The sequence below is a fragment of the Nothoprocta perdicaria genome, unplaced genomic scaffold (genome assembly GCF_003342845.1).
Source record: "Nothoprocta perdicaria isolate Ctin4 unplaced genomic scaffold, notPer1 scaffold_0, whole genome shotgun sequence".
Lineage (NCBI taxonomy): Eukaryota > Metazoa > Chordata > Aves > Tinamiformes > Tinamidae > Nothoprocta > Nothoprocta perdicaria.
In genome coordinates this window covers 2,610,763-2,630,142 of record NW_020454092.1, presented here as the reverse complement: position 1 = coordinate 2,630,142, position 19,380 = coordinate 2,610,763, and the positions used below count along the sequence as shown (strand labels likewise).

The 19,380-nt window shown below is 35.7% G+C and overlaps 1 protein-coding gene across 3 annotated transcripts in view; it reads left to right on the top strand.

The window, feature by feature from the left end:
* Positions 1 to 203: 203 nt before the first annotated feature.
* CSRNP3 (cysteine and serine rich nuclear protein 3) overlaps positions 204 to 19,380 on the top strand; it is a 63,322-nt gene continuing 44,145 nt past the window's right edge. The window contains exons 1-2 of one of the 3 annotated variants that reach the window (XM_026050136.1): positions 204 to 316; positions 11,869 to 12,039. In XM_026050136.1, coding sequence (XP_025905921.1) covers positions 11,892 to 12,039 — 148 coding nt within the window. In that variant the 5' untranslated portion in view covers positions 204 to 316; positions 11,869 to 11,891. Of the gene's footprint in view, positions 317 to 11,868; positions 12,040 to 19,380 lie in introns of those variants that run through there. The other 2 variants (XM_026050203.1, XM_026050271.1) reach the window with 2 other exon arrangements.

Sequence of the window (19,380 nt, the reverse complement as noted above, 5' to 3'; positions counted from 1 at the left end):
TTTCTTTGTTTCCTGTCTCTAAGTCTAGCCATTGCCTTCCAGTGCCGTGTAACCTTACTGATTAGTGAGTAGCTCATGAAAGCTGTTTTTTGGATATGCTTTATATTTATTTATTTAGGTATGTTTTCTTCCCCTTGCTCTTTTCTTTTTTTGCTCGCATGTAGATGGAGGCGGGGATTGGGAAATAAGAGAGAGCATGTTCCAGAGAATGCCAGGATGACTTCAGTTATTGGATGACTGCTGCCTGATGGATGGAGAAAGGAGGAGTAAACCTTTTAGTCTGCGCTGACGGAGCTGAAACACAGCCATTTTACAGGTAAGGGGGAAAAAATGATTTTCTAAATAGCTGTTCTTGGTCCTTGCCACAATATTTCTTGGCTGTGAAAATGCATGTGCAAGCATTTTGCTCTGTGTGCCTCATTCATGACTTTGAAACAGCTTCTCAGTTTATTATTCCACCTTTCTACGCGGTTCCAACTAGTTGACATGCATATACAATGAAATCATAGGTATGCCTGATTCTGAGAACTTTCTCCTATGACAGTGCAAGCATTCCATCTCACTGATACTGAGGCTGCGAAGTAAGCCATAGAAGAGCAGGTCTTACGTGTGATTAAAAAAAATCTGTTGGATAGTACAATTGTATAAATTGGGAAACAAGGCAGATATATGTAGATTTGTTTTGAACCTAGTTGCAGAAAGGATTTGCCAGTGGACTGCTTCTAAAATTGTATCATATATAGAGTATTGGATGTGCAGTGAAAATAAACTGTTAAATAAAGCTGTTTTGGGGATCTAAGTTTTTTTTGTGGATTTTACATTACTATTTGATTTGAATATAGTTTATAATTCAGTCATAAAATTGCCATTAAAGATGTTGCATATAATTATGCATATAAATGTAGAAAGTCCTTGTAGCACCTACGGCAGTTAGATGCCAGATTTAATAAACTATTGAAATCACTTGTATGAATCTTATGCTTCCAAGTTTGCATGTCATCAGCAGATTTTAATTCTTAGATGTTGGAATGGCAGATACCAAGTAACTTCATTACAGGAAAGGGGAATATTTATGTAGCCACATTAGGCTACATGAGGAGATACGACTGGAGAATGTCCTGGTCTCACTGAAGGAATTAAGGTTTTCGGAAAAAATATGGATTTCAATCTCTGAACTATCTATTATAGTGTATTTCAGCATATTATTTGTGTAGTGAACAATTGTCATATCATGGGACCCTATTCTGCTGGTTTGAAGTAGCAGAAGTCTTAATTGAAAAAAATGACTGATGATTCAAAATTGTTGTATTTCTATAGGTTTTTTTGGCCTTTTTTTGATCAATCAGTCATATGGATTCACATTATCGATGGTTTAGATTACACTTTTTTGGTGTATTTCATATTTCAATTATTTTAAATGAGGTATTGAACATACTCAAGCTACCACTATATATTTCTATTGTGAAAGTTCATTTTTATACTACACTGAAAATGCCATGATGGGATTACTTAATTGTCACAGTGTATTTATACAGCATGGAAGTAAAAGAATACGGTCAAAGCCCTCTGCCTCATTAGAGGCTATGTAGTCAGGTAAAATGTTTATAAAGCTAGATTCTACTAAGCAATTGGAAGTTAATTTTAATAGATTTAAAACAGTAAATGAATGTATCATTTTTTGTTATATTCATTGAGTGAATTCACTTTAAGCAGACTCAAAATTCTTAGTCTTGCTATTAAAAAAAAAGGTCGATAAAACTAATGACCACTAAAGAAGTTTTAAAAAAGCTATCTTCTGTCCAATTATTTTTATACTTTACCACCTACAAACATGGAGTTATGTCCTTTTCCCCCAGTTTTCTGTTCATAGATAGTCTAATGCAAATTTGCTAAGCAATCAAAAAAATCTTGAGTTACAGAAAATATCAATGATTTAAACTTTTTTCAAAGGATTGATAAGCTACTTCCATGTTGGTTTATTATACTGAAATGTAAACATTGATAAATGTTACTAACTTAAAGAATTATTTCCTAATATTTTTGTTACTTTTAGGGAGTGGATATGTATCTGAAACCACAATCAAAAATGTTAGAATACAATCTGAAACCTGTGTATTCCAGTCACTCATCAGTGACCTTCTGCCTCCATCATATCAAATGAGAATTTTGACTTTAGGCAGCTTCAGTAGCAGAGAGGAATGGATGAAAACTGAAATTTTAGTTCCACATGTACTTAAATTATTCTGTCTCCCTGGAAACGCTGCTACTGCAGTTGGATTTGGCTTTTGATGGCTAAAAATATCTACTCCTTAATAATGACAGCATAAAAGATACTGAATAAAACTGTGTGTTGACACTAGCTTTATAGTTCTCTAATGATTCAGGTATACTATCTGAGCTACAGATTTACATTTTCTATCCAAGGTTGCCTCTCAGCTGCTGGCTGCATTCACTGATTTTTCTATAAGATACAAGCTCATCAGCCTTGCTTGCAGACCCTACTGAGAAGGGAGCATGTGTGTGGGAGGTAGCATAGCCAAAAAGTTGGAAAGCAGGCAGAAAGTTGGAATAAAAAAAAGTTCACAATGGTGTGTATGCATGAAATGTCATATTTGGGGTTCCAGGTTTACTCCTAGTGAAGTCAATGGGAACTTAAATACAAGAATGTTTAAAGCTACTTTCTGTATCTAAGCCCTTAGTGTAAGTTAACTCTTTGATAAAGTGCTTTATTATATTGCTCCCTTATTAGTTTCTAGGGTAAATGGCTAAAATATCATACAAACAGGTCAGAAATATTGCAAAAGCTTATGCAGTGTTCCTTATGCAAAAGCTGAAACCCAAGTTACTGAAAACCTTGTCTTAAACAATACCTGTCACCATTATAGGAAGATGTTATTCTTCCTAATAGATTGTTGTTAGATATTACTTTAGAAGATGTTAATCTTGAAAAGAATTAACTTGCCTTATTTGCTATTAAGAAGGCTCAGTATTACATAAAATTCTTCATTATTTATTCTTTTGAGAAGTATATTTTTAATGGATTTTCAGACTCCACATACTACGGCTTCTTTTGGTTTTTGGCTGAATTTCCATCTATATGGAAATACTCCTGGTATTCATTATATAGGGAAACACCACTGTTCTGCTTTCCTTTGACCTCTCCTTGGTTTCCATTGGAAGACCTCCTGACTGTGCCAAGCAAACAGGACCAGTGATAGACACTTCCTGAAAGCTGCACCATGGGTTGATTTTTTTTTTTTTTTTTTTTTTTTTTAATTACATCCATGCTTTGCTTTTAGTATAAAGCACAGATGATCTTTATTTTCTCCAGGATTGAATGAGGAATTTTTCCTGTTCTGCAGTGTCTCAAAGGCAACATGAAAATATGACAGATTATTGTAATACAGATAAACAGTTAGTCTTCTGCAAATCAGTACTAAAATTCATTTTTATCTGACAACAGAAATATCAAAGGTGGTTTAAAATAAAAGCTGAATACTTTGGTTTGATTATTTGAAATGAGCAAGAGGAAAGGATACGTTATCTTTCAATCAATTAACATATTAATAAGGTAGAATATTAAATAGTTTTTAGAAACTCTTCTATGAGGACAATATAAATTAATCATAGCATGCTTTCTTGATGAGAATAGTTTGTTTTGTACTGAGATAACCAAACCTGAATCATTTTAAAATTAAAGACTATTTCCTGTAGTACACAACAATTTAACTATAGAAATACAATATGCAAAATTACAATTTAAGATTCCATGCGGATAATAAGTATATCTACATATAATTCAGGGAAGAAAAAGGTGTGCCGTGTTGTTCAAAGTAACAACAGTGAATTTTGCATTTATAGTGAAATTGGTACAGATTGACATGAATCCTTTGATTTCTGGGTATAGAAGCAGAAGCTCTCTGCTGAAAACAGTAATGAAAAATTTTGTTTGCCATTGCCTGTTGCTGTTTTTGGCTTGTGGAAGGTAGTAATAATAACACAGAGAAAGAGAAAACTAGATTCGTCTGTTTTTTTGATTTGTTTGTAGGCAGATGAGCTACAGGTTTCTGCCAAGCTTGGCCTTTCTAGCAGTTTTCTGCATTATTTGTTCATGTCTGCAGAAAAGAGGAGTTAGGCCTATGTTGAACAGCTGATATCAGACAATGTTTGTGAAGATAGATTATCTTGCTGCATTTGTCACTCCAAATAGAAGGAAAAATCTATTCATCTTCTTTCTCATCTCCTGATTTTAGCTTTTTCCTATCCTGTTACGTGTAGGTAGCACTGTTATGGTCAATATTTTTGGTATTGACTGTCTCAGTTATAGAGCGGGGCTCTGTTTTTATTCCTGCATGAAGATGTGGGACCAGCATAAGGCAAAGCAGCTGTGCTGAAACTATGCAGCAAGCATGACTTCTGGTCATGATCTCTTTCTGATTGCAAAGGGGATGCTAACCAAGCTGAAGGCTCTTGATCCTTGGCAAAGCACTACAAAAGGATGCAGCAGGCAGACCAGTTCTTTCCTTTTTTTTTTTTTTTTTTTTTTTTTTTTTTTTTTTTTTTTTTTTTTTTTTTTTTTTTTTTTTTTTTTTTTTTTTTTTTTTTTTTTAAAGGCTGTGTTTCCATAGGAGAAGGCAGGATTATTGGCAGTGTCTTGCTCTGGCTCCCACACTTTGATCTTACGAGCAGCAGTGATGACTGTTGGCCAGAGCTCTGCTACAAGCAGCCTCCTGGAACATGCTCTAAAAGACAGAAACCTTTTCAGAGGATGCACTAATTAACTTTAGAAGTTTCTTTGTGGGTAAGATGCTTCTGTGGTGGAAGTAAAATACAGTGCACTGTATCTTTTCGTATAGAAAGCAAAAAGTAAACTGGTTGCTTTTTCTCATAGAAATTTTTGTTGGCGAAATCTTAAAGTCTTGTGTAAGAGGACAAGCCAACAGCCCAATCTCTTATTGATTGCCCCGAGTCTTCCTTCTCTGCCACTGCACTGCCACCGTATTGCTGGATACCTCAATGCCAAGCCCTTCGATTCCTGGTTACACACATTTTACTCATCAGCCTTTGCATTTCGTGAGGCCATGAAGAGAAAGACTTTTTTTTTTTTTTTTTGAAGGAGCATGTATGTGAACATACTTCCTTAAATTATTGACCAATGTTTCTCCTGTGGTCTGTGTTGCTGTGCTTGAACTGCAGATGTAGCAAAATGAACTGAGACATCAGAGGTTGTTTCACTGCTGGTGTATATGGAGGATTGGTTATATTTGCATAATGGAGATGAGAATGTTTGCACCACTGGTACAATTTTGTGATGGCTAGACAACCATAGAGAATGACAGGACCCTACAAGATATTCCTGAAGAACTGAAAAAGCTAGATCTACCCTAGCTGTATTCATCCTGTGTGTAGGAGCTGATCATGTGCCAGCATCCTCTCAGTATTCTGAATTCATTGCTAGTTGAGCCAGTTAACATGTGTTAGAGCATACAACTGTCTGTAAGATTAGTGAATTGGTACTCAAGTGTGAAATCAGGAGTGCTCGGAAGTTATGGTATAGAGTACTGCAAAGAGTAGACTCAGCAGGATTTGGCTTGCAGTGTCAGAACAAATACTTGGGTTGAACTGCAGAGCCTTGTTCTGTAGGATTTACTTAGTGCTATAGTTTTAGCTAGACTGAAGTAAACAGGGAGAACCTCTTCTGGACTACTGTGACAAGAACAAATTTAGGAGGGCTGGGGCTTCTATGTATAGGATTTTTCAAAATAATTTTATAAAAAAGAGAAAACACTTTTAACTGGAAAAAAAGAATAAAATGAATAGCCAATAGGGTCGGAGGGAGGAGAGGTACAAGGAAAGTATGGAGTTCTCAGCATAATCTAGCCCTTTAGAAGTCATAGAAGAAGGTCTGAAAGACTTACCTTAAGTTGTGTACCTGTACAGCAGCTGTCACTGAGAATCACTGTATTGGAGTTTTTAGCTGTAGGATTTCACTGTAAAGTAAAAGTTTCACCTGATTTTGCAGGGATCACCTGGTAGTATTCCTTGGACCTACAGAGAACCTTGTCTCTGTGGAATTAGCTTGCTCTGTACTGTTTGTTTCTGTAGATTGTATTGGTAGAACTGTCAGAGCTTACCTCTGGCAACTGCTGCTTGTGATTAGAGCTGCCAGCTACAGCAAAACATGTATTGCAAACATTAATTTGAATTCTGAACAGCTGTTTGATTCATGTTCTTGTACCTCTGTTGTTCACTGTTTGCAAGCATTCATGCAAATGGATTTTTGTCTGCATTAATGCAGTGCTTTACATGAATAGTCATTTTCACGAGCAAATGATATTCTTTGTGAGTGAAGTTGTCACTTTATTTTTGACCCTATTTTTTCTCATTTATAACTGTCAGTTGCACGAAGAGCAAAAGGATTGTGCAATATGTGTGACCAGGCAAACATCTTGATTAGTAAATAGTTCATGACCATCTCTGTTACTGGCATTTGTTCACCAGGTGATTAGATAAGGAAAATTTGTTTTTAAAAGAAATCAAGTTTAGTTCATAGGTTTAAAAAAAAAAAAAACTAAATACAAAAAGAATATTAATCACAACAAATAATTTGAACATCTGTTCTTGTGAGCATCAGTATTTATGATTTAGCTCTAAAATTATTTGCCAAGTCTCCCCTAGCAAGTTAGAGTACGTGCTGGCTGGCCAGTAGGTGGGAGTTGGCGGTGGTGAGTATTTCTCGGTAATATTTTGTGTCCAACATCTGCTTTCTGCCGTCTTCTGTTGAATTTCAGTCATTTGCATAGGTGTATTTTTGTGTGGAAGCAAATCGATAATGCTGCTGTGGCGTTTGTCTAAATTTTTCCATACTTTCCAACTGATATATTTTAGATGAGGCAGGTGCAGTGATTCATAGATGACTATTTAATGCCTTTATTTTCAGATGTGAATTTTTATCCAGGTAGACTTTATTATCATATGTAATCTACTTCTAAGAAGGAATTGATGCAAAATAGGATTTGATCAGTGAATGGAAGAGGTTATCTACTGGACTTTTTTCTAGATGCCTGGGTGTACTTGAACTTTTTCCTGCTTTTCCTGAGCTTTTTAGTCAATAACTGATTTTTACACTGAGGCATTTCTCTAAAACATGAGGATATGGTATCTGAGACAGACCTGTCTTCTTATTTCATGTAAGTCATTCTATGTTATGGTTACTGGATGTGTATGTGTACATATACATACAGTGTGTGTATGTGTATGTATGTTTATCTTTTCATATATATTCTCCACCTGTTCAGTTTTCCATATGATGCTATTTGAACTATGCTTAACAAAACAATTTGTTATTCACAGATTGGGTAGGATGCAATAGCATTTGACCATGTCTTTGTTATTGCACAAAGAGTTTTTTCAGTTCCCTATTACCATGTTGTAGTGTTCTCTGTTTTCTTATTATCTGTTAGCATCTTTTTATCGCTTCTCAAAGCAATAGCTGAAGTCCACGATAGAAGAAATTGGTTGTTGTGTGTGTATGTGGGTTTTCTCTTCCACCTTCTTGCAGTTAACATCATAGTGGATAGGGAGCTGCTTTTAGGACCCCAGGTAAGGTACTCTCACCACTCAATAATTCTAATGCAACTCTCTTGGGCCCTTCTTTGGTATTTGGAAACAACTTTCCAAAGCACTGCTGCAATGAGATTGTTACCATGGTGTTCTAAAATTTCCAAGCTTTGTGGACACACAGGAAAATCAGTCTAGCCAGGCTTGTACTTAGATTTACACTGTATATTTCAGGTAGTATTGTGGCTATTTTAAATATCCTCCATCCCATTTACCATTTTTTTTTTTTCTTTCCCTCTAGTAACAGCATGCTATCTTTGAACTTTTCCAATGTGTAGTGCCTGCCAATTATCTGGCATTGTAGCAAGGCAAGCCTGTTGCCATGGAGCTTAGGAGTTTGCTTAGCTAGTCAGTATACCTGCAACTAGAGAACTTGTTAAATGATCGCTTTGTAGGAGTGGGTCTTCAGGGTAGAGGAAGATTATGGGGGGAAAAAAAGGAAGAAGAATGGGCAGGGAACTTAGGAAAAACTCTTTCTTCTCCCAGTAGACTTCCATCACATGCTGCTGCTGTGGCAAACTGAACAATTCATTTCCTTTAGGAATCTGTGTCAGCACTTAATGTTTATCTGTAGAGTTGTACGTGCGTGTGTATGGTTGGATTGGCTTGCTTTAATGTTTTTCCCTTTTTTCAGCTTTGTTTGGCCTTTCTGTGATTTAAGACTGTGTTAGCATGGTGATAGGCATAGCAGAGGAGGATACTTCGCATAGCTGTGTGAGCGTTTTGGGGAAGGATGCATCAACAAACAGCAATGCTTCCAGTGCCAGCTCCTTTTTCAGTTATGTCAGTCAACAGAATGCTAGTCCATTTCAAGAAGCAGCTTAGCTGCTAGATAGCTATGAATTCTGGAAGAAGAAAAAAAGTCTTATTTTTAATTGAACTTTTCCACCCAGCTTTCTCCCCTTTTCATCTGAAAGTTTGGTATAGCAGATCTGTAGCTGTTTGTTTTCTCAGTGTTTGCCCCTGGAGGCTGAAGATGATTGCTGTCTTACTGGGAGTCTAATCTTATTGAATTGCCAGTTCCTTAATTTCAGTTTTTAATCTATTCAGTGCATCTGTTTTTCTTAGTCACGTGGCGCCGCTTGGTTCCTCTAAACAGACATTTTCTTTTTGAATAGTGTATTGTATATGAGGTTATTCCTATTCCATATGACCTACTGTTCACTGTGACTTTTTTCAATGAAAATTGTATCATTATATAGTTGTGCTACCCTTATGGTTTTGTTATAAATGGTTTGTTTGCATATAGACTTACTTTCTCTCTGTATAAGTGAAGGTATGACTTTTGTAATTGCTTTGCGTTCTGCCCGTGAAACCTGTAGCTTTTGGTTAACATCAGATAGGATCCATGTCATCTTTTGACTGTTATTGTTTTAGTTTGATTCCCCGAAACCTGAAATTACTCACTTGAGTTTAGCTGTAGTACAGGAAAATGAATGTCAGTTCAGTTAGAATTGCCAGGTTAGTTTCCTTGAAAGGTAGGGTCCTTGCTTTATGTCACTGGCTTTGGGGCTTTACTGCTGTTCGAATTCTGACTGCTGCTTTTTCTTGTTAATTATTGGGCACCTTCCACTTCACCTCATCAAAAAGGGATGCACAATGTCATCCTGATAAGCAGTACCAGGTTGTATATCACTGTGCTTCTTTCTGAGTTCCTGGAGGTGTGGATCTCACTCAGGTACAGCACGATGGCTGTGTAGGCAGCACATGGGTTAAATGTATCAGGTAGAATATTCCTCACTTCTGTGCAGATGTGCCTCTTTCTGAAGAATATTGGCTTACAGAGTGGCAGCTGTTGATACAGATGCTCTAGAAGAATCTGCTGCTGATGCATAATGTAAGCAAACAGTTCTGAATACTTGTTGGTCTACTGGTGTGATATCTGAGCTTTTGAGTCATGGAAATATTTTTCCTTTCCACAGTCTCCTGGGGAAATTTGATACCAGACAGACTGAATCAACAGATCATAGACAATGCAACACCTAAATAATCACAGATGGCTTGGTCAAACGTTTGTAACTGGAAGAGAGATACAGGACAAAAAATACGTAACAATGACTTCAAAAATACTCGTTTTTAAATGAAATTATGCCTTCTTTGAGACTTGTGGTGCTACTCAACTTTCGTGGTACTTCAGTATGTCCTGGCTTATCTTCTTCAGATAGCTGAGTATGGAACTAACCTGTATCTCACTCCCAGAAATTCTAGGAATCACTTGTTAAGAGTTCATAAGGAAACTCTCATTGTTTTAATGCTGTCCCAGCTGCTACCAGGTCATGACACTTGATTAAAACATAGCCTGCCTTGTATGCAAGGAAATTTAAAATCCTTTGATGTGATAAGTAATTATTTCTGATGCTAACTCTTAAGAGCCTTACTGATGTGCAAGATGCACGTTTGTCCTGTAGTCACTGTGTGATGTATTTGCAGGAGAGGTTTTTTTGGGGAATGATTTCAGGCTATGAAATTAGTTATTGCTTTCTGACTCTCTGTGCCCTAGTGATGATTACAGCTATTAGGTTTGACCTAGAATTCAGTTTTGAAAGGGACTATTTGGGCTTGGAACTTTAAGATTCCTGTAGCTACAATTTGGATATGCTTGGACATGGATTTGACATAGGTTGCACTTATACAGTAAACCCTTTCTCCACCCTTTTGTCACTTTCCTCTCTCTTTGTTGAGATATTTGAATGTAAGCATTTTCTTTCTTGCACTCCAGCTGCTTCTTTACCCTCTTCTGCAGTCAAGCTGTAATCCTTTGGTTTTGATATTGCAGGCTGTTGCCATGGAAATAATTGTGATTCCACAAATTCAGGGCTGTAAGCACTGCAGGAGGCAATGGAAAAGGTGGTTGGCAAGAGGTACACCGAGGACATACAGGCATTGCTTCTGAATCTATCTTTTAAGGTTTTCTGCCCTTTCCTTTCTTTCCCCCCCCCCCTTTTTTTTTTGTGTGTAGGGTTTTTGTTGTTGTTGTTTGGTTTCTTTTTTTTAATTTTTTTTTTTTTTTTTTTTGTATTTATTAATGGTTGAAGCTTAACAATTTGGTATATGCCTAAGTTGCTTGGAGAGCTTATTTCAAAATGATACTATATGTTCACTTTCTTGTTCTCAGTATCAGAATATAATCACTTTCTTTGCTGTTTGTGTTAGCTCACTTTTGGAAAGAGGGCACGGTCTTTAAGCTAAGCATGTTATGTTATGTGTTTACCCTGAAGATACCTCTTCCAGGAAAATATATTTTTCATAAATAGCAAGATAGACTCTCACTAATAGGTAAAATAGTGATTGTGACAGGCAGATGCACTTAAAGCTGTGATTGACAGCATTAAAACCTAATATATCTGTTATATATTTTTAATGTGCTCTGCATTCAAACAAGTGCAGTCCTGAAAGTCATTTTTATGCAGCATCTGTTTTTAGCATTATATTTGATTCCACAGCTATCCTGAAATCTTTTTTCTAAATTGTACACATCCATAAAAGCATAGTGAAACTTACTGGAGTAAATCTACTTTGTTGCAAAATAAATTGAATTGGCAGCTTCCACAAGCTGAAAGCAAGTGGCACTCAAGCAAAGATTCTAACACTGTGTATTTGAAAGAATCAAAGAGCTGTTGTTTTCAGCTGTTTACAACAACTTTTCATTGATTAGTGTAATTAGAGAATAAATATTTGTGATTTTTAAAGTAAGATCTTAGTATTAATTTCTGATCTATAGTAGGACTTCATAATGGATATAACAATAAAACTTTAAGGTTTTTTTCATTAAAAATATAGAAGAAATATTTTAGGCTCTCAGGTGCATTAAAGTGATCAAGGAATTTCTCTAAAATTATTTTCATCTTTTTCTGCTTAGTTATTTTGAAAATGGGGCTAGTAAGATCAGCTGTTACAATGCAAGGGAACAGGAGAGTAAATATGGCTTTACTGGACATATTGGATATACCAGATATTTATCTTTTTTAAGCTTGAGATTAGGGTTTTTTTTTTTCTTTTTTTCTCTCCCTTAAGAACTGTCTGTAAATAAATAAAAGTCAGTGAGACGATGAACATGATGAATATATGGGTTATATGTATTTTTTTGTTCCTTTCTGGTAAAGTTGTTTAAAACTTTTGGGATGGAGCCATTTAGAAGCATCTGATTGATATATCAACTCCTTTGTGATAAGTGAATTTGAACATCTTTCTTTCATCCTTGGATAGCCAGCAGATGTTTCCGTGTTTCATTGCTTTATTCTGTTACAGGTGCATGTGACAGCATTGCAGCTATGAGTGGAATTTTAAAGAGGAAGTTTGAAGAAGTTGATGGCTCTTCATCCTGTTCCTGTGTATGGGAATCAGATGATGACATTTCTAGCAGTGAAAGTGCTGACAGTGGAAATAATGTTCATCCATCAGCTTCTAGTCATTTTATCCGTAAGTACTAAAGTGGTGTGTAAGCACGATCTATTTTACATGACCTAAGAAGGATTTGGCTTACTTGAAAGAAATGCAGTATGGACTGTCTATGTTTGTTTTGAAGCTTTCTTCTGTTTTTATTATATTTCAGTGTTCTTGTTTAGTAAAAAGCAACTATTTCTCTAATAATTCTTTATTGTAAAAAACAGTAGTTCTCCAAGTGAGATTCACTTGGAGATTCAAAGTAGCATCACTTTTTTGAAATGTTTCAAGTTTGAGAGCATTTTCTTTTTTGGCTGGTGATTTGGCTGGGGAGTGGGGAGAGGTTAGCAGCAGCAACTTAGCTTTTCTTTGATACTGGCAGCTCAGAGTTGAGTATTTCCTGCTCTATCCACTGTTTTAGAATAGCTAATCCCTATGGATAGCCACCATACTGTCTGAGCCAGTGCAACCATATAGCCCTCTGTCCTTTCCTTTTACTCCACAGAGGAGCAAAAGTGTTGTTAATATCCCGGAGTGAAGCATTAGGTCTGCACTTAGTGTCTCTGTGAGATGCTCAGAGAAGGCAGAAATTCTTTCCTTGTTCCTGCTCATGACCCAGCTAAACATAAATATTTAATTTGCAGCATATTTATTTTCTGGTTACTTGCAGGTTCACTTTTCTGGTTATTACTTGTGTAATTTGTCAAATTTACCTAAGCCTTAAATCTGCAGAAAATCATAACAATAACTGACCTGAACTTTTTCTGAGAATTGTATGTACCTGAAAATATGTACCTGCTAAAAGAATATCACTCTATTTTAAGTTGCTTGTCTTACAAACCTAGGCTGAGGCAATTTGTAAATCACCACTGAAGTATAGTTGCTTACTTCAAACTGTGTGTTTAAAAAAAAAAAAAAAAAAAAAAAGTGTTTGTTTGTTTTTTTAAAATAGCCTGTAAGGAGCATTGATTTGCTTCATCAGTTTGCCGGCTCAAGTATCTGCCAGCTCTGGTAGCTGCCTGTCCCCTTTCCCTGCAATGTATGTACACCATATGTGCTCCTGGGATTTGTGCCTGACCTCTCTGGGAGCAGAGAGGAGCTGGTGCTGAGGGCTTTTGAAAATTCAGTAGGCTTCTTCCATAGCTTAAAATGCCAATGAGATTGGGAATTATTTGAAATGAAGGTAGATGCAAAGACTTCTTCCCACCTACCTCCCCCTACTCATTACCCTGTTCTCATTGCGTCTGAGGCTATTGTTTTTCGCTCCTGAACTTTAACTCCCTAGTTTTGCAATGGGCTTTTCAGTATCTGTAATTTGTTCTACTTGGCAGTCTGCCAGTGCTTCAATCTAGTGAATAGGCTTCAGGGCATAATGCAGATACATTTATTTTTCTTGCTTTCATTAGTTTTACATTTTTATGATGTGTGTGTTCATTTTCCTTGTTTCATTCTTGACAAAGCTGCAATTTATTTGCTCATATTTCTGTAGGCAATGGCAGTACTTAATGCAGTTCTGAGGACCTACTTTGTAAGATTTTTGTGAAGAAGAAAAACAACAACAACAAAACCCCCCTAAAAACCCTAACTGCTATAACAGACTTGATAATTCACAAAGCAAGTAAATTTTGTGTTTTTGTGAAGAAGAGATAACAGAGAGATTGAATCTAAGCAGCATGGCTTTCTGTAGTTGTACAATTTAGCACACTCTCAGAATAGAAGCCACAACTACCTCTTAAAAGTTGTGTTTACATAAGATGATGAAGAATCAGACCTGTAGTCCAGGAAAATGCAGTGGTTTGTGTAAACTAGCTTGGAAACTTCTGACTTCTCTTTGTGACTCTAAGGAAACTTTTGTGATTCCTTTATAAAGATATGATACTAAAACAGTTTAATTTCTCTGATTTTGCTGGTACTCATCGTTTGCAGAAATGTACTATTTTCTGGCAAGAATGAGTTAACTTGAGTGGTTACTGCAACACTTTTACTTGGAAAAGGTTGTTTTGTTTTGTTTTTCCTTCTTATGGGTTCTGAAATATCGTTGTGTATTTTGTGCTAGAGCTCTGCTCTGCTGTTCTCAGATAAATACTAGTAGTAACTATCCCAGATTCCTGTTTTAAGAACCCAGTTAGCTATAATTTCTATTTTCAGTTACTTGTCAATTTCTTCAAAACCTAGATATTAAAATTTATTAACGGGCTATGATCTCTAGATGTACGAATGGAAGTCAGTAAAATATTCAGAAAATACAGATATTATCTGTGGGAGATCAATATTTGAATACAAGGCAAAATATGTCTGACTATTGGAGACAAGTATATCTTCCCTAGCATATATGTTATACACACAGTAACAGTAGATGTGTTTGACCTTATCTGACTGTCGAATTCCTCCTCCTCCTCAGTCCACTTCATGCCATGGTGTGGTTATTCTGTGTGCATGTTCCCTGAACTCAAAACTCCTGCTGTGTGCACAAGGCCACATGGCTCTTCAGAAGAATCTCAAACAATTAGTATTAATTTTTCTCTTGTTGATACCTGTGCTGATTTAGTTTATCTCCAAGGGATGGCAGAAACAAATAACAGCAACTTAAATAACACTCTTATGCCATGAGCTCTAGTAATCCCTGTCTTTGTGATTCTTTGTGATAGTAATATTATAGCAGTATATCGTAAATTGCACATAGATTAAGACTGCTGTTAATTATTAATGCTGAGCATTTTACATTAGTGCGTATATTTCTTCTCTAGTGGTAGCATTTTTTTTCAAAATTAAATTTTGTACATACTCAAATCAGTTAAATTATTACAGTGGTATTATATTAGGTTAGATTTCCCTGATGGTGTACACTGGGTCTGAATATCCTATATTTATATGTTTACATATATTTTTTAAATATTTGTGTTTATTTCCTTTCAGCAGGATGGTTTCTGCTTAAGGGCAAATGACCAGAGTAAGCTACTCCAGTTGGGTAGTTACTGCCAGTACAAGACTGGAAGAATTTGTCTGTGGAGCATGGTCTCTACTTTGGCCCTAGAAGATGGAGACTGAGAAGCTGTTGTAGCCATTGTTAGCCAAGAACAGAATTTTACTTTGTGCAGTACGGAATTTTACTTTGTGTAGTGTTTGACATGGAGCTGGGCCTGCTTGCTTGAAAGAGGGGGATGCACACTATTACTTTTTTTTTTTTTTTTTTTTTTTTTTTTGAAGTAGATTATGTAGGAATCGGGCAACTAGTTGATTCTGTGGTTAAATTCAATGCAACATTTCCAGGATGAAAACCTGCACCAGGAATTATTTTTCTTTATCTCATTTTTATGTCATGACTGACTTCTCAGCTTTTACAGTTTCTATGGTAACCATGATTTTAGATTTGTTAAGAGTAACTGATATTAAAAGGTTGTATTTTTTATGCGATACAGTATTTTTCCATCAAAGGAGTGAGCACAGCCAAGATGCTGTTTAAATATGGATTCCTGCTTGTGATGGACTCCACATATACTTTTTTTTTCTTTTTTTTTTTTTTTTTTTTTTTTCAGAAAGTTCACATGATAAACCTTACTAAAATTGCTGAATAACTTTCTGGCTTAAAAAGCTCTAAGCAATACAGCAGGCTGTTTTCTGAGGCTGGTAATTTGCAGTTCATCAGCAAAATGATAGTTGGGAACTAAAGATGGAATTTCATCAGGTAAGAGTCTACAGAAAGAAGTTTAAGGAAGTAACTGCTGGGATATAAGAGAACAGAGAGAGTGGTCAAACTAAGGTAGCACAGTGAAGAGCAGAGAGCACCAGATATTTTGATTCTTCTTTTTTTGTTAGTATGAACAAATGACAGTAAGAGATTTCACTTGGTGAATATGTCAGTTTAGAGACGGGGCTACAGATTAGCTGTCTTATAACTGGAAAGAGGGAGAGCTAAAGAACAAAATGAGAATGAACCAGCCTATCAAGATCAAAAGAATTGAATGCTCCAGCAGTTTACACATTCTTAAAGTGACTCATCCTCTTTCACTATATTCATGTATATGTAGCATATTTCAAAATATCTCATAATATTAGAAAATTACTGGAAAATGTTGGTTGGGATTCTGTAATATTTCTGGTTTTGGTCTCTGTTAGCTAAAGGAAAGCCCCTTGTGCTAGAAATGTTTATGAGTATTAGTCCCTATTCAGTAGTATGTTCTGAGTGCAGGTTTGGAACCATTATTTGCAGGCAGATATGAAATCCATAGATCAGAAAAAGGGCAGCATGATGTATGAAATGAGATTTTCTGAACCATTCTTTTCTGAGAGTTTTGCTAAAATAAATAGGATGGTAACATTTTGTCCTTGATTGTGGTGCAAAATAAAAAGCAGTTTAGCAATTGAAGTATACCAGATGAAATATAAGCCATAATTTTGAGGCTTCACATAGCAGATGCATTTCAGGTGTAATTATAATACACAAAATAATATGAATAGTTGTATGAACTTTATGAGCTCTTGGGAATAATTTGCATGAATAGCATGTGTAGCTTCTTTTCTCTTTCCTGTGGACATGTATATACAATTTAAATAAAATCATACTGGCTGTGATTTTCATTGATAAAGAGGCAGTAACTTAATCCACAGTCTTTATAAACCTTTCTTAAAATCTTGTTTTTCAACTAACTTTAATTGAGCTAACTTTAAGCTAATTTTTCCAGCAGCCTTTTCTGGAGAAAACACAAAGTTAGAAAAGTAAATTGTTTTTCTTTTAGTGAAGACTTCCTCCATTAGGAAAATAAGATTAAAAATTTAAAACTTGCTTCTAAAGGTAAGCACTTAAATGTCCTGGGTGCTAAAAGTAGCTGTCCTGCTTCAGACATAAAAAAACACTGTGACAGTATTTGGATAACATTTCGGATGCAGGATGAGTACCTGGACAGATAGTGAAGGCTGTGGAGGATGTGATATCATCATAATTGCTCCAGCGAGAAAATCCTAGATTTTGACAAGAAGGAAAATGGATTTTCTTTTACTATTTTAAAACTTCAAACTAATATGTTTGTGGTCCTCTGAAAATTTTTATTCGTGCTTTTTTTCTCAAGGCTGCTAACAGTAGTTTTCATTCCTACCAAGGATCTCAGTGACCTTTCAGCAGCTTCTTTTGGATAATCTTTATGTGCTATTATGAAGTGAGTTTCAGAAAGACTTACAATATCCTCTTTTCCTGTCTAGTGTTAACTTTCTTGTTGCATATGTTTAATATATACTCTGCATTTTCCGCTGGATTACAGTTTTTTAGTACCAGTCTTTAAAGGTAGTTAATAAACTGTTTCCATTCTGCTGCTGTGTAAACTTAAAGTCAGGTTGGAATTGATGTTTTTAATCAATGGTTAATTATTCTAAGCTTTGAAATTATTTTCATTGTATATCATGGCTGAATAGATGAGCTAATAGTGTTTTCTCTTTCCTGAACACTGCGTTGTTGTTCTTTGCTCTCTGAAACAATCAGTTTAGCAGTAGGAAAAAACCAGCAGAGATACAGTGCCCATTCTGTAATATAGAAATTGGAAAGACTATGTCCCAATAGTTGTCCGGATATGTCCCCTAAGACAGACTATGTCCCAATAGTTATTTTTTCCATTTTTGAATTAAATGTTTTCAATGTATCGGTAAGCTGATGTGCATTATTAGTAAGATTTCCTGTAGACATTTTGATAGAAGTGACACTTCAAGAAAAGTTAAGAAGGTTGTGTTCTTTACATCTAGCAATCCTTAAATTCAAGGAGAGCATTTCTTTCATTAAGGGCAATGTGGAAGAAGACCCTCGGCCATTAAAATCACAAACGTATTAACAAAACATACTTCACTCTTGTAAACAAAATATTGTCATCTTAAGTAATGTAGATGTACATTGGCATTCCGTTTATCTGTTACTTTCCATTTGTTGTTTTGGAATTCCACTGTCAGCAATTTAATACCATGCTTTGCCTGCAAGCATCACTCCCTTTTTTTTTTTTTTTTTTTTTTTTTTTTTAATATGTCGTTGCCCTGATTGATATTGGTAAGTGATGGATATCTGAGAACAAGACAGAAAGAGGTAGCTAAAATGCTCATGCCAAAAGGCTTTTGTTGATGTTTGTTCTCAGATGAAGTGCTGAGTTTTATTGAAATTGATTTGATATAGATAGTGGGATTTAGATAGTGAGTAGAGTTGGAGTTGGCCGCTGACAGTCCTCGTAATCCTTTCTCTACGTTCTCCGTGCCAGGTATGCTGTCCCTGTGTATTTAAACTGTGGGTATTTCTTAACCTGCTGCATGCAACACTGCACTGTTAGGTTAACTCTTGTAGGAAAATACTGCTTTGCTGTCCACTGAGTTGCTAGCCATTGTAATCCTCAAGAATATAATCCTTGATGGAAAGCAGAGTATGATTATACTGCTATATTATGATGTTAAAGGAAATTAGGCAATGGAGAGGGAAATCGTTACTTCTTTAAATACATATTTTGGCAGCTTTGGGGATATTTGCGCTGTTTAGTTAAATATTTGAGAAACTAAGTTCTAAACAAAATGTAGTTTTTATAAATATTTTCTTATATTGGAAGGTAGGTTTGTTCAGCAGATCTTTTAAGATCTTTACACAGCCAGTCTCATAATTTGTGGATTTAGACCATCATGTAGATTCCATGTGACTTTTTACAAAGTGAGCAATTTTCCCTTCCCTGTTTTCAGCTGTGGGGGTGTGGTTTTTTGTTGGTGGTGTGTTTTTTGTTTTTTCCTTTTTCTGTAGTCAGTCTTCCTTGAAATAAGTGCTTTAAGTTGGAATAAGCATTTTATTTGTGTAAAATTAGGTAGTCCTGCAATTACAGTGTGTCACTGTAGGAGAGAGAGTTAACTTTTTGTTGATTATCTGCTCATTATTTTACTATTATCTACTGAATATGAGATGATGCAATAAACTTGTAATGTGCAAATGTTCACCATTACTGGCTTCTTACACTGACCATTTTAAACAAACAAGATCATCATACCCATATCCTCAAGGACCTTAGAGTGCCAGAGCTGTGGTAAATTAAGGAGGTGGATTCCCCTGCATGTGTTGCACAAGTGTGGTGACAGGGTTACACAGATACGAAAATAAAGACATGAATGAAAGCAATAAGAAATTAAAAAAAAAAATGTTTTGGGGATGTACTATATATATTGTTATATCTGAGATATATCTTAGATATAAGAATGCAGATATATCTTAGATATACCTCAGATATAACAATGCAATGAAAAAACACAGAAGACTGAAAGACAAGAGTTTTGACTTCTATCCTTAGTTCTGCCACACACTGACTATGTAAGTTCAAGGAATGCATTCTCTAGGCTAGGGAAATAGGAATATAGATGGTCCTTACCTAGTTA